Source organism: Chroicocephalus ridibundus, chromosome 4 (assembly GCF_963924245.1).
Source record: "Chroicocephalus ridibundus chromosome 4, bChrRid1.1, whole genome shotgun sequence".
In the NCBI taxonomy this organism is placed as follows: Eukaryota; Metazoa; Chordata; class Aves; order Charadriiformes; family Laridae; genus Chroicocephalus; species Chroicocephalus ridibundus.
In genome coordinates, this window is record NC_086287.1 from 37989125 (window position 1) to 38012796 (window position 23672).

At 38.1% G+C, this 23672-nt stretch overlaps 1 protein-coding gene across 1 annotated transcript in view; it reads left to right on the top strand.

The window, feature by feature from the left end:
- SPRED1 (sprouty related EVH1 domain containing 1) overlaps positions 1 to 23672 on the top strand; it is a 63310-nt gene that overhangs the window by 27774 nt on the left and 11864 nt on the right. The window contains exons 2-4 of the mRNA XM_063332682.1: positions 7467 to 7641; positions 13278 to 13446; positions 14790 to 14839. Coding sequence (XP_063188752.1) covers positions 7467 to 7641; positions 13278 to 13446; positions 14790 to 14839 — 394 coding nt within the window. The remainder of the gene's footprint in view (positions 1 to 7466; positions 7642 to 13277; positions 13447 to 14789; positions 14840 to 23672) is intronic.

Consider the following 23672-nt stretch of genomic DNA (forward strand, 5'->3'; position numbering starts at 1 on the left):
GACCACTCAAAATCTGTTATCCCATCTGCCTAAAATTAGAATTTTATCCAGGAGTCCTCTGTTGTTAAGCAGACAGCTGTGGAAGTCGTTAAAATGCATCTTCCATGTTGAGCTTGTCTCGCCAACTCTTACAAAGGGGAACTACATACTGTATACTGTTCTCTTAGTTCTGCTCCACGTATCCAAAACCTGTTGACCCATCTTTTTGGTTCTTTTTAACTTCTGTGGGGAAGGGTAGAAAGAAAAATAAGTTTGCTTGAGTTTTTTATTTGGTTACGTATTTGATATCAGATGCAATTTTCTAAGTAATATACCTTGACCATACAGTGTTGCAGAATCCATGCTATTATGAAAATTTAGGCATCCAGAAGGCGGTTGCTTTAAATGAGGTAGAACCCAAGTATGTGTCATGATCTCCTTTAATCTGCTAAAATATTACTTTATATAACCGATCCTCATGGATGACATACAGAAGTAATAGAAACTAGCTAAATTTATTAAACAAGAGGAGACGCTGGGGAGCAGGGCTAACATGTTATTCACAGAAATGTCAAATATCTACTGTGTGTGTTCAGATCTCTAACAGCTTCTCCGTTCTTCGTGTGCTCTTGTGCTTTGCAAGAAGTCTTGCAGTAGTAGCCATTCTACCTTGCAGTGTCAGTTACTCTACATGGTCAGAAATCTTAAGTTGTCTGTGTTCAAATAGCGATGTGGTTCTAGTGCTGCTATTTTTTTCAGGGTTTTGGTTTGTTGGTTTTTTGGGTTGTTTTTTTTTCCTGCTGTTGTGTCCAAGAGAGCACCTCATAACAGCAGTGTATTGTTCTGACAGTTTCCCACTTCGGACACTTGTTCATTTGTGTCTCATTTTCCCTTTTGCACTGTCAAACACTTTTTTTTTTTTTGGAAAAAAAAAAAAAGCATGTCCTGTGTAATCAGGTATTTTTGGCTCTTTCAGGATACCAGTTATCCCTCCTTACATAATACAGTTTCCCGTGTAGCTTTTCCTCTCTGCCATTTTGGGTTCAAGCCATTTTGCTTGGTAGTTCAGGTTTCTGGAAGGGGTTTTTTGGTGGTTTCGGGTTGGGTTTTTTTGTTTGTTTTTTTTCAAGCAGGAATGTCCCATTCAGGTTTTTTGGCAAAGTCCAAAGCTCTTTGTTTGTAAATCAGTGTGGGTACCAGTATCTTAAATGTAACAGCATTTTTCTGTAGTTCCTCCTGGAGATCCGTCTTTTCCTTGCTAAGCTCCTCACAAAAATAAATTTCCTAGACATAGTAGTCAGGCACGGTTGCTGGTACATCCTGTCTTTGCTGTGAAGAATACCTTTTGCCTCTCTCTTAAAGGAGAAAATCTGCAAAGTTTTACCTTCTACTAGTATAATAGTTTGGTGTGTGTTCTGCTTTGCTGGTATAATTTGGAGAGAAGAAAGGTAACAGTCGTGTCAGGCAGAGCCTCGTACAGTAGTTGTTGTTATGGCAAAAAATGTATATACCGCAGTTTCCTTTTCATAAAAACTAATAGGATATTCTGTCATATGTTTTCTTCATGTAAATTATGTCATCTTTAGTACTTGTGCTATATTTGCATCTCCTTCTGTTGTAGATAAGTCATCACTGTTTTGTGCCAGTGGCAGTCATTCTCTAAACCTTTAGTAACAAAGGGCTTTATATCATCAGCAGTGTACTGATATGTTTGTGTGATATGGCTGAAATTAATATTTTTTTTTTTTCCTAAATTGAGTCAATACTCAACAAATATTATCTGCAAGTAAAAGACTTTAGCTCAGTGGTTTGGTATTACCTTTTGGTACTCCGGGCACGCACATACTCATGGACACTTGTCTAGCTGGGAATTGTAAAATCTTCTGCTAAGCTGTTTGGATAGTAAGAACCATAAAAAGCCAAGTGTGGTTTGTGTATGCTTTTTGGGTGAGGCTACAAACACTTAAGGATATTGCACCAGGAGTTGGAGGGGTTAAAGTACGTGTGTAAAGTACCAGTCAAAGGTAAAGAGCCTTGATCCATGACCAGTTCACATTCGGAGATCAGCCTGGAGCTGCTGCTTGCGTGCCAGCAAATACAGTGTAATTTCATAGCAGAGTGTGTCACGATTTTTCAGAATTCAGAATGATGGGTTTTTTTTCCTTTGCCTTGTCAGAAGTGTTTAAATAGCAGTTGTGCACAGTGACAACTCTTACTTCAAAGTATCATGAATTCTCATAAATTAACCCGTATTCATTATATTTATAAAGTTGTATTTTATTGAAATTGCTGTGCTTTGAAATACGAGATGAAACAAATAAAAGAATCACAGAATAATTGAGGTTTGAAGGGACCTCTGGAGGTCGTCTTATCCACACCCCCTGCTCAAGGAGGGGGGTGGACATCTAGAGCAGGTTGCCCAGGACCATGTCCATGTGGCTTTCAAATATCTCCAAGGATGGAGACTCCACAACTTCTCTGGGCAACCTGTGTCGGTGCTCAGGCATCCTCATGGTGAAAAAGTGGTTCCTGATGTTCCAGTGGAACCTCCTGTGGTTCAGTTTGTGCCCATTGCTCTGGTCCCATCACGGGGCACCACTGAAAAGAGCCTGGCTCCATCCTCTTTGCACCCTCCCTTCAGGTATTTATATATGTTGATAAGATACCCCCAAGTCTTCTCTTCTCCAGGCTAAACAGCCCCAGCTCTCTCAGCCATAAGACAGATGCTCCAGTCCCATAACTCTCTTAGTGGCCTTTGCTGGACTCCCTCCAGTAGCTCCACCTCTCTCTTGTATTGGGGAGCCCAGCACTGGACACAGCACTCCAGGTGTGCCCTCACCACTGCTGAGTAGAGGGGAAGGATCATGTCCCTCAACCTGCTGGCAACGCTTCTCCTAATGCAGCCCGAGATACTTGTGGCTGCCTTTGTCTCAAGGGCACATTGCTGGCTCATGTTGAACTTGGTGTCCACCTGAAACCTGAGGTCCTTTTCTGCAAATCTGCTTTCCAGCTTTGAGAGAAACCATAATGCTATATACTTTTACCAAAGCTAAGGAGTGGTCAGTTTCTTGTATGGTTCAGTCTATAATTCCACTTGAAGATCCAGGTTTCTTGATGTTGATGGTGGGAGCTCTATAGTACTGAAAAACAATTTGTAATTGCAGCTCAATTGTCTTATCAAACATTTCTGAGTTCACTGTTACTATTTTTCAGTCCTGTATGAAAACAGAAATGTGCAAGATGCAATACAAATAAAAGCATGGTAATGCTTAATAGGAATCTAGGAGAGGGAAGATTTGCATACTGTTGAAATTGGATTAAAATAAATGTAATGCAACAAGATAGCTGCCTTTTTTTTTTTTTTTTACCCTCCTCCTTCAACGTCTCTTCCCCTTTTCTCTGGGAAAAATATTTTGGCAGAAAATTCTTAACCTTCATTCTCTTTTGGATCGTTAATGGAAGGACGGACAAATGTTGTAATAACATTTGGTATCTTTAATTGGCTTGATATTACACATAAGAAATACCTCAAATTATCAAAAGAATTTATTTGTTTTTATAAAAAAAAAAAACCAAACATAGTGACAAAATTACAATTATGTCCCTTCCCCCTGCCACCAGAAAGAGAATTGTTCATGAGTTGCTGAGCTGAAGGTCCCGGCCTGTGGAGGTCAGTGGAAGGTCTCCTGGGCTTGAACGACCATTTGGTCATCCAGGTCATAAGTCAGTTTGGGCCCAAGAGCATTACAAGGATAAAAACACACAGTGTTTGGAGAGCTTTTAAAACCTGTGGTCGGATTTTAGTGCTTGATGTTCTTAAAAATAAAGTTGATAGCAGGCAAGGACCATAACTTTTATATCTTTCCTGTCCACTTGGGGTTTGTAGCCCTTTGGTTCTGCCCCCTCATGCTTTCGCAGGCTTTTTAGTTCACCCCACTCCAGCTTTTGATTTTGGTACAAGAGTCATCTTCATTTGCTAATATTTTCAGTATGAAACTTTACACAATATGCTATGCTATCTTAAAATGACTTCCTTTCAAGTTTAGTAGGTATGCAGTTCCGACATGTGCTGTACTTTTCAGTAGCTCTTAACTACTAGGGGAAAATCACTTGCTAGATAACTTTTTTTTTTACCTACTTCATTAGAATTTATAACGTGCTGTAATCACATGAGAATACCGTACTCTCATTTCCTTACCTGAGGCACTCGTCTGTTAGAGAGAAGATCCATTTCCATAATTGTTAGGAATTAGTCTTGGATTCTGGTGTGGTTGTCCCCAGTCTTCCCTGATGCTCAGCACTGGCCCTTGGGAAGCAGAGTACTCCTATGGACAGAATCCCATTTGGCTTTTCCTGTAAACCTTGCTCTGCCTCAAGAGTTTCCAGTGGCTACAACCAAAATCAGGGGGTCTCAGGAAAGGCAGGATGTGGTACAGTAGGTTTGGGCCTGTTGTTGCAGTGCTGCTCTTCACGCTACGTTTCATGTGCTTGTGGTATCTCTAGTAAAAGGTTTCATAAGAGCAATATTTAACTGATTTCCATTTTTGTTGCGTTTTCTTTTATTCAGGTATTCCTGATAGAGCTGCTAAACATGCAAGAGTAGGTGACGCCTAGTAGTGGCACCTTGTTTGTCCTCTTTCCCACAGCTAAACTACACTGGCATTTTAGCAATTTGTTCTAAAATTCCCCTAAGTAGCTGGGGCTGTAACACTTACAGAGACGCAAGAGATCTAGGTGGCTTCAGCAGCACCAGTAGTGTGACAGGCAGATGCTGTTTTGTTTGCAGAGGATTCTGGAAATGGAAATCGTTCTAAGTCCTGCTGCTCCTTTGTGGCTAATTGCACACCAGCTTTGTACTCTTACTAAAAATAGCCGTCATTACCAATTGTGAGTTCCTTTAAAATGTGAAAAATAATATTCAAAACCAAACAACAACACAAAACTAAGCAATCTCTTCATAGTCTTTGGCTTTATTGCAAGTACAGTAATGAATTTGTCTAGTTAATTTACAGGGAGGGTGGTTGGAAAAACTGTTTTGTTTTCATTTAAGAGGTTATTCATTAAATATTACCTGTTGGGGACGCTCATTTTTGCTCTTCACGAATGCAGTGTGTTTGAAAGTAGTTTCTGAAATATTTGAAAGGATAAGTGTTGTTTAAAACAGTATAAAGAATAGAAAATATGGAAGTCGAACATGATTTAAGTAGACCAGAGTAGGCGTCTCGGTGTAGGGAAGGGGGGAAAAAAGCTCAACACTGACAGAAGACTTTTGACAAATGGAAGTAGCTAAGCCATTGAGGTATGATATGTATCATCCATCTTTGCTTCTCCTTTGCCATTCTTGAAAAGAAAATGGATGTGGAGTGTAAACTTCTATTTAAAAAAAAAAAGACGAATTAATCTGGTTTAGTTCAAGTTTTCTCATGTAGCCTGAGTGAAATCCTGTGATATCTCGAAATGATGCTTAACCGAATTCTTGCTGCAATCTGTTGATATACAAAAGGAAGCTCTAATTCAGATCTACAATGAAATTTATAGAATTAATAACTTTAAAGCTAAATTTGTGGTTTGCTTGAATGGAGAACAGCAAAGAGAGTGTGTAGGTGTAACCAGGTAGTGCATCCTGTTTCTCACTGTTTCAGAGGACAGTCCTGGTGTCCTCAGTTGGTCAGAAAAGGCTCCTCATCTGAGAGGAACAAGAGACAAATGACTACCTGTGTCTTAAGTGTACAACTACAATCTGAACTTATCTCTGAGTGAAATACAGTGATAGAGACCAATGAATGATTCAACTTTCAGTATTATTAAGCACCAAAATATAGCCATTTTTATTTGCAGATATTAGAATTGATAGATGCATACAGTGAAGGATTGGATTTTTCTTGATAATATTTGTCTGCTGTGTGGGAGGAGTTACTAAAAGATGTTGGTACAGAAATGGTGAGAAACATTGACTGAACTGTCATTTTAACTATGAGGTTTAGGGGGAGGAGGAGGCTGGTTTTTTTTGCTGGGGGGGGGGGGGGGCAAGCAAAGTCTCTACGAAGAAATTCACTTGCCTGTAAACTAAAATTGGATAGTCTTATTTCCCATTTTGCAAACCGTTATGTATTTAAGCTTTAGATGCTTGCAGCAAAATTCTGTGTATATATATATATAAAAGTGAATCATATGTGTGAATCATATGTGTGTGTGAGAACGTAATATATTAATTACGCAAAAAAGCCTACCTTCGCTTATTTTGGAACATTGGGGGGGGAGAGAAAGCAGCGATCTTTTTAAAATACAACAGTTTGGTGAATGGTTATATCACAAATAATTTGGTACAGAAGGAGCAACTTTGTCCTCTTCTAATTTCCTGCTCAATCCTTAAATTTGATGTCACTAATGCTAACTGGCATAAGTACTTAAACCCTCAACCAGAAATATGTTGCAAAAGATATTGTGAAGCTTATTTCTTTTAAAGTGTTGGAATACTCATTCATGTACTATTATATTTGTGCAGGAAATCATACTTCGAATGTAGGATCTTATAACTTCCTTGGTAAACCATGGGGTTGTCCAACTGATGTAGCAAATTCGTAACCAAAATTAAAGCATGTCATTTAATTTAAAAGAAATAAATAAAAGCTGAGAGAGAGAAAGATCAACAAAACCTCTTTTTCTGAGGCTCTGAAAAAGGAATTTGGCTTTTAAGTGATGAAGTGATAACCATTTGTTTATTTTATAAAAATGCTGAATGATGGAAAAAGCTGTTAAATTGTAAAATGCAAGTAATTTTCCACACACTGCGAAGACAGGAGAGAACCAGCTAGTAGACGCTGCAAATAGTAGGTTTTAAGTAGCTGTAACTGGTTCTGTTGTCAAACCCCACAGCGTGTGTGCCCTGACCTAGCCTTGCAAAGGACGGGCTGCGTGCGTGGGGAGGAGGGAGGGAGGGACGAAGGGGAGTGGGGTTTCTGGCTAGAAGCCTGTTCTTGTTTAGATTTCAGTGGCAGAAGGCCTGACCTCTTTCTGCTTTCTTGTTCTCTTTTCTGTGCAATTTCATGGTGGCTGACTGGCTTCATGATTAGTCGAAAATAAATCGGGAGCTGATTCTTACTCTTCCCCACACCCCCCCGCCCCCAGCCCTCTCTAGCTAGGTCACTGACTGTAAAGTTTTTTAGAAGAATATCGGTTTTGACTATGAGGAACGATATTGTCTGGTTAAGTTTCTTTACAAGGAATTACATATAAGCTCCGAGAAGTCCTAATGAAGGCATAAAAGCCTTTTTTAGGGGTCTTCTTAGATTGGTTTCTTCTAGCTGACTGTTATGGAAGTGGTGACTGAACCTCCATGACGTTACTTATCGTGATCTTGATTGTGGGTTTATTTTGTTTTGTTTTGTTTGTGTGTGTGTGTGGTTGGTTGGTTGGGTTTTTTTTAACTAGACTTAGCTGGTTTGCATTTATGGAAAAACTAATTTCTTCTTTTGCATCTCTTACAGTAATAGTTATGCACGAGTGCGAGCTGTGGTGATGACCCGGGATGACTCAAGTGGTGGATGGTTACCACTCGGAGGGGGTGGACTAAGCTGTGTCACAGTCTTCAAAGTCATTCCCCAGGAAGAGAATAGCTGTGCTGATTTTCTTATCCATGGAGAACGACTCAGGGATAAAACGGTAACAATTTACATCCGTTTGGTGTTGCTATTAAAACCACACAGGACCTAAGAATAGACATTTGCTTGTTGTTGCTTCTAGACTAGAAAGTAAGTTCATAGTCTCAGTATAATGCTGATGCTGAGCTTTTATCCATATCAATGATTATATACCCAAAGAGCCAATTACTTGTTTTCAGGTGTAATATTATGCGTTTCTAGAATTAAGCATGTTGATCTCTTAGAAACTTTAAAACATATTTTTTTTCATTGCACATTTCCATCCATTTGGGGAAACGTCTTGCTATTCAGTTTTTTTTCCAGCGGAGGGTTAAGTTTAAATCTTGTTAACCTGTTTATACACCAATGATAACTGTATTTAACAGGAGTGTTGGAAAATGAGATAACTTTTTAAAAGCACAAAATCTGAATTAATTACTCAGTAATGCTTCAGTTAGTTGTGGAATTTGGCTATGACAAAAAGTAGCCATTTCACATGAAAACAACTTTTGTATTGGAAGAAAGCATGAAGCTGACAGGTCCAAAAGTTGATCTGGTTTAGCAGCTACATTAAACAAAATACTAGTGACAAACTTGTCTTAAAGAGCGTCACAAAAGTTAGCCTCGCAGAAGGAAGCCTGTGCTGTAGGATCTCAGCTGTTTCCGTATGCAGATCTACGGAAGACAAAATTGGCTTACTTGGTTTCTTCTGTACCAAATAGGTTTCTGAAGGGGGGTGTGTGTGTGGGGGGGTATCTTACTGTGGAAACAAAAAGAAGTGGGGAAAGTGCAAAACCTCCATCTTAATGACTTTATCGAGAACTTACTATTTTCTGCCGATAATTTACAACTCCTGTGTAAGCTTAAAAGGTAGAATTACTTCTTATACCGTACTGCTGATTCTTCCTCAAGCAGACCAATTTCTCCCTGGAGGCAGGGACTGCTGAGTTTTCTGCCTTGACTCTGGCTGTTGTAGGAAGAGAGCATATAAATAGAAATTGTGCTGACTCAGTTGTTTCAGCGAGGCGTAGTGCTATTAGCAGAGTACCCTGTGTTCCCGCACAGCTATGCGCACCTGCAGTTCCTTCCTCACTTTGCAGTAGTTCCCTTTTAGAACTTTTTTTAGCCTTATTGAGGCTGGTTTTGAGGAGCTTAATTGCATTTCGAAATACTTGACAATTTTCTCTTAATTCTTAATACTTCTGGCATTCATAGCTTTTGCCTTTGGAATCTGAGGGTAATAAAATGCTCAGAACTGAAGGCTGGTTTAATGTTTCTCCCGCATGCGTACGAAAATGTGGCAGCCATCAGCGCCCTGATCTGCTTGCACTCGCTCTCCTGCTTCCCCTGCGCAAGCCTTGTTTCGTTTCCACTTCTGGTAGAAGGCTTAAATGTACCTGCTCCTCTTCCTGTTAGGACGAATATGTTTTTCAAACCTTTATTGCATTGAACGTGGGGTTTTTTGGTTTGTCTCTTATTTTTTTTTTTTTTTTGCCCCCATTTTATTGTGTGTGTCCTGTCCTGTGTCCGTCTGTCTCGCCGTCTGTCAGGGCAGATTTTGATCTTACTGCAGTTTTAGGAAGTTGCTGTTGGAAGTCAGCCCCTCAAAAACACAGGATAAAAGGTGGAAAAAATGCAGCTGGGAAGAGCATCTATCCAATGTATACTGATTAAAGCTCAGCTAACTAACAAGTACAGATTTAGGCTGCGAGGAAGAACACTGTAAAGACAGTGGTGCTCTCGTAATGGAGTAAAAGTTGGCTATGGATGCGTGTATTTCCGTGGACTTCAAATAATGCACTGACAAGCAAGAGATACAGTGTAATGAATTAACGACAAAATTTCACAGTACGCAACACCACCTTCCTCAAAAAAAAGGAAGTAATCCTTACAAATGGAGTCTCCTCCCCCTCTCCCCCCCCAAGTCACATTACACACTGTTAAAATACCTTTATAACTAGATTATATTTCTATTTCCTCTGGCCAGTAAGTCTTTATTTTGCTAACTGGCTTAGCTTCCAGAAAAACTACAGAAATTCCTTTACCCTGGAGAACCTATAGCGTGAAACTTGAAGTGCTTTTCTGGGACACAGGGAAGCATGGGTTTTGAAATACCTCAGGTTAGAGAGCAAATGGAATTCGTATCTGTGGCCTTTACCTAAGATACATAGGAAACATAATTCCAGTATTACTGTTCAACCTATGTGTCAGTAGAAAGGTGGAACTTACTCCAAAGCAACTTGACATCCATCGGTGAGGTATTTGATGGATGATGCCTTTTAAATGGTTATACTCAAAAAGAATGAGAGATCTTTTATCTCTTCTCTTATTGTTTCTTCTAAAGTACCTTGAGTTGCTGCTTCTCCAGGTGCTGCTTCTGACAGCACGTTGCAATTGCAGCGTGCCAGATCTCTCCATGTATTTTATAGGATATGTGGACATTTAATTAGAACTGTAGATCTCAGTCTGTAAGTCAGCTGTATAAATTACATGCTTTGGGACTCAAAAATATTGAAGTTCCTTGTTGGAGGGGGGATGGGGGGTGGGGGTTCTTGTTTCTTTATATACCTGAGAGCTAGGTTGCTGTCAGCCCTTTTACAATCCATCTTCAGGCTACATGTAGAACTTCCAAAATTTTTGTGCGGTACTGAGCTATTAAAAACATCTCTTGGGGTTCACAAAAAGCATCCTGGTTATCTGAGAAGAAAATCAAAGTGGTGTCACCATTGAATTAATTTAGGAGAGGGAATGCTCCCTTCTAGTTTGCTCAGGTTGTTTAGATCTGCGTTGGAATGTAAGGGTATTTTGTGAAGACTTTGATATAATTACACGTTTCCTCCTTTATTATACTCGCCTTCCTAGATCTGGCTCCAGCCAGTCTGCTTGGAACAATTGTGCTCCCTCCTAACCTGGTCAGGTCTGCTGCTCTCTTTTACTGTGTTTACAGTAGCTCTCTTCTATCTTAATAGCAGTAGTGTTAAACATACATCAGGCTCAAGCTTTTCCAGGCTTTGGTGAATTTTACATTCTTGAATGAAATGTCTAGTAGACTTCTCTGTTCTATTTTCTTCTCCAGTCCTTTGCCATGCAAGTTTTTACTGAAGGTAAAAAAAAAAAAAAAAAAGACTAGTATCTTTTGGGTCGTGAGTCAGGAGTGACAAATCAAAGTTTAAAATCTTTGTTTTGAAGAACAGGTAATAGTGTAAAGGGAGAGATACAAAGCTGAAACTGAATATAAATACTGTTCCCTTCTAAAAACCTGCAGTTCAAAAAGATTTATCGTTCTTTTTTTTAATTGGCTTTAAAGTTTGATAAAAGATTGATTCTGATGGGCTCTAGTACAGTCCTTACATCATCTTACTCTTTGAATTGGAAAAAAAAAAAATCACACACAGAATAATAATCCTGTCACGGGGTCACGGTGGCACTGGGGCCACATGCTCTGTAGCAGGAATGTGCTCAGGTCACGCTGCTTGGTCCCCAGGCCAGTTTGAAGAGCGCTTTAAACAAAAGTTGCCGGGGGAGGGGAACCTCAGTCCATCCCACTCCTACCAGTTTGATGCCAGTGCCAGCAATAGCTGCCCAGAGCCCGGAGAAGGATCAGGGTCAGCAGGAGAGCACCTGGAGTGCAGCACAAAGGAATTCCGGCCACTCCAGCCAGTAAGTCAGCTGCATCAGGGGCCCAACTTAAATACCTCTGTGCAAACCCATGTAGCATGGAGAATAGAGAAAGAGGAGTCAGAGACGTGCGCACACCTGCAGGGCTGTGATTTTATTGGCATTACAGAGACGTGGTGGGATGGCTGCTATGACTGGAGTTTATTCCAGTTTTACTCCAATAGTCTATCTCCAGTGTTACCATCTTGTAAAAATATTTGTCATCCAGGTATGAATTTTCAGTATAAAGTAATCTAGATTAACTCCTTTGAGAGCAGGTCTTCATTGAGATGCTGTAAAATCAGTCTTGCAGTAGTTGTTGTTGATACTTTGGATGAAACTGCACACAAAATATAATGTGAAAATAGTTGGTGTTTAATATAGTAGGGATCTCCAAAAAGTGCTCACAGACCTAGAAAACGCAGTGATGTGAGAAATCTTCATTTTTAAACTTGCTTCCTCCTAAAAAGGAGTTAAAATCATCAAAAGGAACAAAGAATGTTTTAATACACTTTAGAACTGCAGAAGGATACTTTTTTTTTGCTGCAGCACCTTTTCTTGCACATCTACAGCAAGTAGTTAGATTCCTTCCTATGCTTTCTTGTACATAGTTGTATCGACAGATTGACCATTTAGGGAATTCAGGGTGGAGTAACAAAAATAATGCTGAAAGACTTTGTGTGCGGAAAGAATGTCATCCTTCTAGAAACAGAGCTAAAAGGCAGTAAAACTCGAGATGATTAGTGGTGGGGTGTAGGGTAGGGGGAATAAATAATGAAGGGCAGGAGGAAAAAAACCTCTTTGCCTAGGTAATAATTAGGCAAGGAATGGAGAGGAAGAACACAAAGGATGTGTAAGAATAATCTAAGAACAGACAGTGTGGTTTGTTTTTTAAAAAAATTTGGAGATTTTTTTGTAAGTTATGGTTATAATCAAGCTTACTTTTCCACATGCTGTAAAGAATTTTTTTATTTTTCCCTCAAAGAGCTGCATGTGTAACAAAATTAAAAATGAAAATTCTGAAAATACATTAATGTTGAAATGATAGAATATTAAAATTCCTCATTCACCTCTCCGTATAGGTTTTCAGAACCTGGTAGTAATACAGAGATACAGGTTGCCTTGCTTTGCGTTTTATTATACCTAGTGCAACAGGAGTGGATCAGTACATGTCCTTCCATACTTTCTTGTTCACCTTAGATTTTTTTTTTTAATCAAGAAACATTCAATGTAACAATGTTGCATAAAATCATTTTTGCAGGTAAATTAAATAAGAAAATATATCTTAAAAACCCAGCCAATTTAAAGTGGGGAAATGGTGTGAAGATTGCAGCTTTGCTTCATAACTGAATGTGCATGTATACCTGTAATGGTTTTGTAGCCAAATAGTTGTTAGTTATTCCTAATTACTGTTTTTGTTATAGTTGAACATGAGCCATAAATATATTCGTGTCTAGGTACAGGCAGTAATACATATTTTAGTTTTGATTAATTTCAGTTTTTAAGACAATTCTCTTGTATTATTTTCTCTTGTGTAGTAGCCTTTCTGGGAGAAAGCTGATATTGCCTGAAAGCAGCGTAAAGTTAGTCCAGGGCTCAAAAATTTTACAAATAAAAATCCCAGTGATACAGCAATACTTGATATCAGCACAATAATGTTTTTTTTGGGATACGGCCTATTTCATTTGCTGGGCATCTAGCAGGTCTGTACTGACAGAAGTACTTGCTGCGGGTACGAGATACTTTTGGGGCTGGGAAGATTCACTGGGAATACAAGCAGTGTCCTTAACCCATATCGCCTGTCAGCAGCCCTTAGCGAATGATTTGGCCATAATGGAAACAAAGTTAAAACTATGTCCTTGTAACAGGAAGAAATTTAAGCAGAGACTTTTGCCTGCTCTTATGATGTATGTTTTCAGGTGATTCAGGATGACTACATTTTATTCTCAAATTTGATATGTGAGTCAGTGATATCTTTCCCTCCTGTCTTCTTTCTGGAAGGTGGTCTTGGAATGCACATTAAAGAAGGACCTCGTTTACAACAAAGTTACTCCTACTTTTTACCACTGGAAGATTGATGACAAAAAGTTTGGCCTCACATTTCAGAGTCCTGCTGATGCAAGAGCATTTGACAGAGGTATTCGGAGAGCAGTAGAGGATATTTCTCAAGGTACGTATTTCAGGTGGAGGGGTTGGGGGGGGTGTTTTGAGCATTTAGTAAATGAGAAGTCAAAGCACTTTGCATAATGTTAATGCTGACAGTATTGAAAGATGTGTCTTGATCTATAGCATATTGAGATTTTAACAGTTTTTAAATAGTACCTCTGGTATTTCTAAAGTGCCATTCATCCCAGTGTCTTAAATTGTTTAAATTGTTTCACAAACACTAATAAGGTAATTCCCCAAAACATCCCTATACAATAAAGCATTGGCTCGTTTTTGGTTTTGTTTTAAAAGATGAAGAAATGGAGGAAGCTGGAGTGCTAAAGTGTGTTACTTGGATCATCTTCTCAGAAGCTTGTTATGGTTTCTGTGTTCTTAGAGGATAAGCTATGAAATTGAATGATTTGAGGCCTGTTGAGTTCTCTTTTTATCTGCATATACTTTCAGCTAATAGCTTTATTTGTTTACTAACAGCTGACAAAGTAGTTCTGAGGACAGGTTTATATGGGACGGTAAAAGTAATGTGGCTAACTGGTTCCAGAGCTTCACTGACCTCAAGGAAACTAGAGAGCAAACTGAAGATCATCAAGCCTCGATTTTGAGCTGAAAATATAAGTGTATCGCTGGATGGGGAAAGGGAGAGAGGGAAGAGAACAGGTGTCTATTGAATGGAAAGAACATCTCTTTCAGGCTTGTAAAAAAAAAAAAAAAAAAAAAAAAAAAAAAAAAAAAAGTAACTCAAAGGGAGAAATTGAAACAAAATATTCTGTGCTGTAACTTTAGGGATTGAATGTGTGTTACAGTGTTAGCAAAGGGAGAAACAGGTTTCTGAAGGGAAATGCTTTTTGGCATACTAGAATGACTTCTTTTGAATTGTGCTGATGTCATCCATATCCCTGCAAGAGAAATAATTAGACAACATATGAGTTCTTGTCTCTCTTAGGGTCTCACAGTTCCAATTTCTGCTGATTTATAGCAAAATATAGCACAGTGTGCATTCATGCCAACCAAATGTATCTACCTTTAATTTTCAAAACGCTACATTAACAAGAATATACTCCCTTGCTTCTGACTTCTGATGACACTTTGAAAAAGTTTTTACAAGAAAGGTGTGAGCAAGAGAGAGGAGTGTGGCTAGGAGTACTCGGTATATAAAATACAGAATGTAGAAATGAATGGTATTTATTAAAATCAACTTGAAATACAGTGATCTACTGGTTAAAAAAGTAAACAAGCATATTTATATCATCGTAGCTCAATATTGAAGGATGGTGTGGACTACTAGCAGCAGTAAACCATAAAAAAAAAGAAAATAACCTTGTCTATTTTGGTTTGTTTTTTTTACTTTAGGTTATCCACCCTCCCAAAATGATGTTGAAGTGGCAGAAGACTGCTTTCAAGTGAGTATTTAAATTATTAAATTAATTGTGCAGTTATTTTTTGAAGAAATTCGTTGAACAATTTTTGTCTTCATTAATGAGAATAAGGAAAATAAGAGCAATAGCAAAATTCAGTTCAGTGAAATAAGTTCCAGAACAGTTATCTAGAGGATTTACAGTATTGTCTGTCCTAAACTGAGTAGTCAATATTTAATCAATAGGATGATTAACCATTCAGAGTTTAATTTTTAAGTTTACAATATCTGTTCTCGGTTCTGTGTCCTCTTTGAACTCATGGGAACAGGAAACATTCTTCTGAGGGGGGGAAAAAAAAAGAGGGGTCAGGAATCCTCTCCTTTTACATGCGTATTCTATTTATTTGTTTTCCTAGATTTCACTCTGCAGTGATAGACAATTCTAACATTGTATGGTTAGAGTTGAAAAGATGCTGAGGTAACTGTTAGAAGTACCTAGTCCGAACAAGGACAGAAGTTCAGCTCATTTTTAAAAACACACTGAAGATAAAGCAGTCACTTGTTGAGGTTCAAATTTTTATCGATCCATATTTGCACCGTTCAATTTCTATAGGTCATAATGGCATAAGAGGTAAAAACTTATCTCGTACTGTGCTTCAGAGTTATAATGCTTTACACGAATACCATATCAAGTACTGTAACACTGATGCGGAGCACTGCCTGGTAATGTCCAAGAATCCATGTAATGAAAAAGCCAGTATAAACAAATATTATGGATACATATATACGGTAAATAGCTGTAATATGACTGAGTAAAAACCTACTTGTGTCTATGTGTGCTTGTCATCTCTTCTTTCTTATTTACAGTTTCAGAGGAAAGTCTTGGCTTTATTCACACATACGTTCAGTTTTCAGAGTGCAGATATTTAAATTAATGTGAAGCTGATACAGAAAGAAGTTGAGTCAGGGGTCTTAGTGACTATTCAGAAAACTGATAGTATTCCTAAGTGGTTTCTTGAGGGAAAGAGTTTTGTCACTTACGCAATACTAAATTCTTTATCAGTGTAGATAGGTGCAGTGTAGAACCTCTGCAACACAAAATCAAGAAAATTAGCAGCCTGCTTTGAAGATATGGGTAAGAATCAAATCATGACAGGAGACAGAGAGTCAAGTATCTACAAAGGATACTGCAATGCAGTGGCAATGCAGAAGAGTCTCCTGATTTCTTTCCGGTTTATGGTAGAAGAAATGTATCTCTGTGTAAGTGTTGGCCGTGCAACCACCTGTTGTTCTTTATTTGCAGTGCTTTATTTTAAGGCACTTTAAAGTAAAATTGCTATAAATATTAGATATTGTGGATTTAAAATAGGAATGAGATTTTGACAGGGTGGAGGAAATGTGTGCCAAAGTTAATGCAGTCCTTAATCAGCTTTTAAAAGACTTGTTTAAACACGCTTTGTTGCAAGGATTAATAATTGAGCAATTTCTACAGGCCTAATGAGATTAGAGGAAACTAATTACCTCTTGATTATGCTGCCTAGTTATTACATTTCTATATAAGGATGCCAAAATTGAAGCAAATATCTATGATTCTTTATATTTACAAAGTTTGTTATTGGGAAAGTGGAGAAAAGTGTATTTACATCATCTATTCTATATAGATGTAAATGTAGAAATATTTAGATATGTAAATAGATGATGTAGATTTACTTTATATATATTTTAAAAAATAAATACATATATATTCTTAAAAATAAATACATATATTTTTAAAAAACCTCTCTCTATATATAACTTACAGGTACAAACAATCCTGTTTGGTGCAAACTGCTGGTAGAATTATCTGTTATGTTCCAGACAGGAAAACATATTTCATGATTTCACCACTACACACATTGCTTAATTGTGGACTCGTGCTGTGGACAGATGGCAAGAATTACCTGATTTCTAGAGGCAGAAAAGCTAGCCAGTCTCTTACCATATCTCTGCATATCAAAGTAAAATAAACGATACGAGAATTGACTATCGATAACAATACCAGAATGGGCAAAATAAAAGAAATGCAGGGAAGGCTGAAACTGCCCTGGTTTAGCTAGGCTTCATCTAAATCAGGTTTATGTATCACTAACGAAGCCGTAATTGCAGGGTTATGAATGTCAGTGTAGAAAGGCTACAGCATTTTAGTTACAGGCACCAGGTCTAGTCATCAAGAGTATCTTGGAAATACCAAATAGTGTGCATTCTCCTCCAGATGATTAATTCCTTCCCCCTGTTGTAAGTGGAACTTGATACCCCAGTTGTTGGGGTTTTTTTAACATGAAAGACTGCTAAGACAATTTTGTTCAAAGATAACATATTACGTATTTGAAGAGTCATGTTGACTTTTTTCCCCTTCTTCCTACCCTGCTATACTTTAAAAGGCCCTAATGGTATTTTTTTCCCATGTTTATTCTATAAGCTATTTTCCCAAGTCTCTAATAGTGTTTTTGAGTAAGTTTTGGAGTATATCTATACACGGGCACTTTAGAGTGTGGATAGAGTGTTAAAGAGCAGGTTGACACTTAGATAGGAGGGCAACGGGATGTTTGTTTTTCATCAGAACAATCTTCCAGAATTGTAATTTGTAACCTCTAAGGAACGGAGTACAGAAGATCAAGCAGTGGAGCTCCTCCATTTCATTAAAAACATTAAGTAGTCATAAATTGTTTCTAAAATAGCAGAATATCAAAACGAGAAAAGGGTTATTTCACACTTACTTTTGGCCTGGTTTGAGTGGCCAGCCCAGCCTAAACCATGACACTTTTCATAGCATGTTTGTTAATGCACTTATATTTTTGTCTATACCCTGTAGTAACCGTCAGGTGTATCGGTATTCTCCAGTTTCATTTCTTTCTTCATTAGTTAGTATGGTAGGTAAAGTCCCCAGGATGTCATCAAGGTACGACTGAAAATATTAATGTTAATAGGTGTTTGTCAGTTGTATCATCTGCTGTCAAGGTGCTTTGCCTGTGCTGTTTTAGTCTCCTTACACAGCAGGAATCCTGTATTTAGTGCGTATTTGAAGTATGAATATAGCATGTAGTTCGTACATAAATTTCATTAACAGTGTTTTTTTAAAAACTAAGATGATTAGTGATGAAGAAAGCAAAACATGCTGCATAAGTTATTTTACTGGCCGGTTATATTCGGTGCCACAGAGAGCAACTAAAATGATCCAAAGAAGATCAAAGCACGCAGCCTTCTGATCTCATCAGTGGCGCTGCTGTTAAACCTCAGTGCCTGCTTGTAGTATGTATTAGCACGTTTTATCGATGCAGAAAGCAGAAATAGGGGCTGTCCAAAACTTGTATGTGCAACTCTTAAATGCAAATCCAAAAATAGGACTCTTATCTTGTGCTTTCCAGGCCAGCATTTCGCTTGCTGTATTGTATCTTGGTGTCGTGGTTTAACCCCAGCCAGCAAGTGGGACCACGCAGCCACCTTCTCACCACCACCCCCAGCAGGGGAGGGAGAAGAGGGAGAAAAGCAGAGGCAAAAAAACCCCTGGTGCATTGAGATAAAGACAGTTAATTCAAACAATAATGGAAAAGAAAAACAACAATAATAATAATAGGAAAAGAATATACAAAATAAAGTGATAAGACACAGGTTGTTCTCACCACCTGATGATCGGTTGTGCAGCCTGTCCCAAGCAGCCACCACAGATCCCTGCCCCTGGCCAACCCCCATTTATATACTGAGCATGGCGTCTGTGGCATGGAATATTCCTTTGGCCACCTTGTCCTGTCTGTCTCCCTCTCAGCTTCTATGGGAAGCTGAAAAAGTCCTTGGCTAATGTAAACATTACTTAGCATCAACTGAAAGAATATGTATCATCAACATTATTCCCATACTAAATCCAAAGCACAGCAGCTATCTGAAAGAAAATTAACTCTATCCCAGCTGAAACCAGGACACTTGGGTCACTAGATATTCTTTAAATAAAATCTCACAGAGAAGGCATTCTTACTGAAGATCAAATTTATCATTTTAAGAAGACGTAACTTCATTATAACGTCTTAAGATGATCTTCAGATTTGTTCACAAATAATGTTTAAATCTTAGTATTAAAAAATACAGTCACTTAAGGGTGTTCATACTTGCTTGTAAAGGTTGCTTAACTGGTTGCAACTACTCTTAGTTGTTTAAGGCACATAACGTGTGCGAATTGTTTGTATCATTAAATAAGCCTTAGTCTTACTAGATTAATTTCAAATAGAAATACACCAATGAGTTAATGCTGAGCTATCTGACTTCCTGTAATGTTTGTAAATGGATCCTGAGAATGTATATATACTGATATGGAAATACACGCTGGGAGTTTGTTTTGGTAGAAAGTTTGGATTTTTTGGTATAAAACCAGGCATTTTGAATGCAGTAGACGGGCAGCTTGTCTAAGTCAGTTTTTTGTTTGTTCAAAGATTGGTTCAGATTCTTTGCCTCTACCAAATGTAGTTCTTGCTCTAGAACTTACCTAGCTTAACTGAAAAAATGTAAAAATCAGAATATTTTTTTTTTTCTCAGAAGTCAATCTAACTAAATGAAATCTAGAGCTCATGCATTTGAAAGTATTTTTATGTGGGTTTGGGGTACTGACGTGTGTACGTCTTGCTCTTAAATACTGAAAAATAGAGCAGATGAGTCGTCATTTCTCTCAGGTTTTGTTGATTCAGCCATACTGATGTTATTTATAGGCTACCAACACATTTTAACAGTTTTGAAATAATAGGAAATGGAGCACTTATGCTCTTTGAGTTTCTTACTACTGGCAGAAGAAAACTGTAGACTGGTAAATTACAAGCAGAAAAAAAGTTTGGCTTGTTCTTTCAGAAATAGGTATGTTGGGCTTTTTGTCAATACGAAGGGGAAAAGGCCTGCAATGTACATGCATCTTAAGTGGTCCTTGAGCAGGCAAGGAGGACGTAAGTGGTTCATGTGCCTGTTGTAATTATGCTATTTAGTGAACTGTTTGTAAATGCACTATTTAGTGACCATTCAATTTATTTTGTCTATAACAAAAGGTTCGCAGAATTTTTATATTATAAAAATAACTCGACATTATGATTTGTAAGGAAATGTGAAGTGATTTACCCTTGACACTGTGTTGTTTTTGTGGAGAAGAAAACACTACATGATAAATCACTAAAGAGTAGCACTATTTAGTGCACTTAATAAATTGTCTAGGTGAAGTTTCTAGAACTCAATGTAATACTAATTTATATTATCCATTTAAAATAAATCTAGTAATATATTGTGCCAAAATTATTTGGGTTTATTACTCTTTTTTTTTTTTGGTGGAGTAGCATTCAGAAAAGCGGAGGAAATTATAAATTTTTTTCTCACCAGTATCCCTAACAGCCTTTTTACATCTCCATCTTTCTCTTATTTCCTCAGTTATGCTTTGTGTTTTAATTTATTAGTTCCTTCCTTGGAATCTCTAAAAACTTCTAATATGCTTTATACATTCAAGTAGTACAGCCTTGGAAGAAAGAGGCATGTTAAATGCCTTATTTTTTTTTTACTTTAAACTGTATAAAGCATTCAGAGTAATCTAGGTAATATTTCAGTTCATGTCAGAAATACATACCTGATTGTAATAGAGTTTCTTTGCCAAGCATGAAAATAGTTGCTCCATCAGTCTTAAAAATAGCTAAAGCAGAAGGAAGTTATTCAGATGTTTTTGAAACCTATATCGTTTATTCACAATTAAAAAATTAAGGGAAAAAAACATTTAAATGCTGCTTGTGTTGGTTAGCATCAAACAGCAGATTTTCCGGCCTCGTGGGAAGTAAATACAAGAACTGGGGTGCAACGGAAATGTGGTCTCTCATCCATCCTTCTGTGTAATCATTAAACTTACTTAGAGCAGAACATTTTTAACAATGTTTGCAGAACAATGTTGAATTCTCTCCCAGCCTTAACTCTGGCAAACTGGGAGAAGTAAGGAGAGAAAATTTGAAGAAGAAGAGAAGCTCAGTCTGGTTTTCATTTTCTCTACAGCTGTCATCTGGCTTTGAATTCTGCTGGAGAGCTACAGCTGGAGTCATTTTATTGCTTTACCCGGCATCCTTTTGCCTGCGCGCACAGAAATGTTTTAGTAGTCTTGGAAAAAAATTCAGGGTATCTCTTAGCAACCATAGGACAGTAATTATTATACCAGCAGCTGGGAGCAAACCAGATTTCCGTTGTGCATTAAAAACTGGCGTAGGTTACTTTACAGATGATACTGAATAACCTATGCCAGTACTGTACTTTGCAGGCTGTGGTTAAAGGATATTGAATGTGGGCGGTGTAATTGCTTTGGACAGTAGAAAAGGGGAATGTGTGCATCTGTGTTTGTGGGTAATATTCGGTATATTTAATATACCAAGCTTAGTTCTTGTGGAAAACTTCACGTGTTTGCTTTTTACTTAAATGCATTTTCAATACAATAGCATTTTTGTTTCTAGGGCCTCTCCCTTCAGGTTGTCAGTGTTTCCATTATAAATGTGGGGTTTCAGGTGTTTATGACCTCGTCATAAAACATCGCATTGGAGCGGGAAGTGTCATCCAAAGAAAGCCTTTTTTGATACTAATAAACGTGGTTCAGCTGGATCAAAACTATCAGTTTAATTAAAAACACAGAGTTCGGGATGTTCATCTGGCATTTCTGTAGTTGTGCGTAGTAGATATTTACAGGCTAAGAAAGACCAATACTGACTCGATCGCTTTTCATTTTTCATAAATACCAGAAATAATACCAGGCTGTGTCCGCTTCACCTGTAGTGCCTAGGTTGGTAGGCTGAGCGGTGTGCTTTCCCAACAGCAGTCTCATGAGTTCTCGCCTTACAAAGGTCAGATGCCTTTCTCTGTCTCCCGCCACCCCCAAATTTGTCCCTGGAAGTCAATTAGCTTGAATTGCGGTGTCTGTGTTGGAATTTTATAAAAAGCATTCCTTTATAATTGCCGCGTGTAGGGCACAAAGGCTTGCTTTAAGATTAAGGTTTGTATTTCATACATCAGGGTCTGGCGCTGCTAGTTAGCACTGCAATAGATGATCAGTGCCTGCATCCTTTATTAGATGGAGCCCTTCTTGACTGCCAAGGGGAGCGTGTGTGTCTGTCTGAGCGCGTCCCTGTGTCCTTTTTTTGCTCTATAGCGTAGGTAGTTTATTTCCGAAGAATAAAAGGTGTGAATCACCTGTAGGGACAGGAAATAATGCAAGCTGTTGCAAATCTCACCCAGGGATAAAGACTGGCTTGTGGGTAGTATGTGGTTTTTCCCCTGGGAAGGAAGGAGGCAGTAGGTTTTGCAGCTCTCATCCTTCTCCCTGCACCACTCACATTGATAATAGCTAGGGGGGCTGCGGGGGGGTGGGGAGAGGCTTAGATAGCGCTTATCACTGTGGTTCCTGTAAAATGGCTTCTAGCTGTTAAGTGTGTTCCTAGCTTAAATAGTTTCTGCTTGTAAGCGTTTATAACGTTGCTCAAACCAAAAATAGTTGTAAGCATTTCTTCCTCATTCTGAATGCAGCTCTCCTGTGGTTTGAACCAGTGTTTTGGAAGCTTTTTATGTCACTGGGCAATGTATCTGCAGGAGTACCTCCTGCTAGGAAGATGTGCGATATTGCACTAATATTTGTTGCTTTTTGCTCTTAAAATAAGTATGCATCCATGAAATCTAACTCTCGCTGTTCGTTTGAACATTTCTTTTGTACTCCTTTCCCAACAGTGTTTGGCCAGAAAATTTAATTTTGACAACAACAGGGTCGATTGCTTAGTGGAGCTGGCATGCTCCAGGATCTGAAAAAAGTACTTCTTTATGGAGTTTTGCCAGCCTTCAAAGTTTTTCAGTGGAACTTCAATGTGATTGAACTATCGTCTTTCATGGGGTGTATGCTCTCTAGTATTAATTAAAAGCTAATAATTGATTAATTCCTAATTTTAATGTTTTTCCATTCAGAGTGCTTCTGAACCATATATAAATTCTTAGTGAGGTGATGATTTTCTTTCTCTGAAGGATCAATTACAGAACAGCTACTTCCACTTTATCTAGATGTCTTAGAACTTGATGCATTAAGCTTTTATGTACGTGAGGTGCTAATGTAATCCCAGAATAAGTTCCTTAAGTATTTTGGTAACTGAAAACTAATGATTCAATGTTCGTACTTAACCTGCCGAAACTTCAGGTTTGCCTCTGCCTCAGTAGTTTTCTGCAGTATTTTTATTGTTTCCCCCTTCATGATTTCTTGATGTATACAAATCCTTATAATAAGACTGAAACATTCTAATTGCTGGAATCCAGCGCTGATGCCAGAATTTCCTCAGTGCTATCAGATGATGACAGCCAGTTAACTTTACAGCGTCTCTCAATACAAACAAAACATTCTACAGTACATATTTTGGCACTCCAATGGGTTTTGTATCAATATGCTCTACTGTATCCTAAGTATATCCCAGTCAGTTAAGCTAAAGAATGCGAACTGTTTGTTTTTTCTGTTCTTTCCAGAAATTGGATCATCTCACAAGCCAATATTCCACCCAAACATACTTCCTCTTCCTTATTCCGAGTGGCACACGTCCTGCAGATATCTCATTATATGTTGCCACATGGTCTCATTTTTATATCAAATTGCCTGATACAGCCTTGATTTCAAAAAGACAGTCATTAGTTGTTTAATACACACTTGCTGTAATTAGATATTTTAATTGAGCCAGTATATGTTAAAACTGACTTTCTGTTCCTTTCTGGCTGATTTTGTTTCTAATATATTAAAATGTCTGACTAGCTCTTGCGTTAGTAGTCTCAGAATATATTTTTTTCCTCCGGTTGTATATTTGTAAATACTGGCAGCCTCGTGG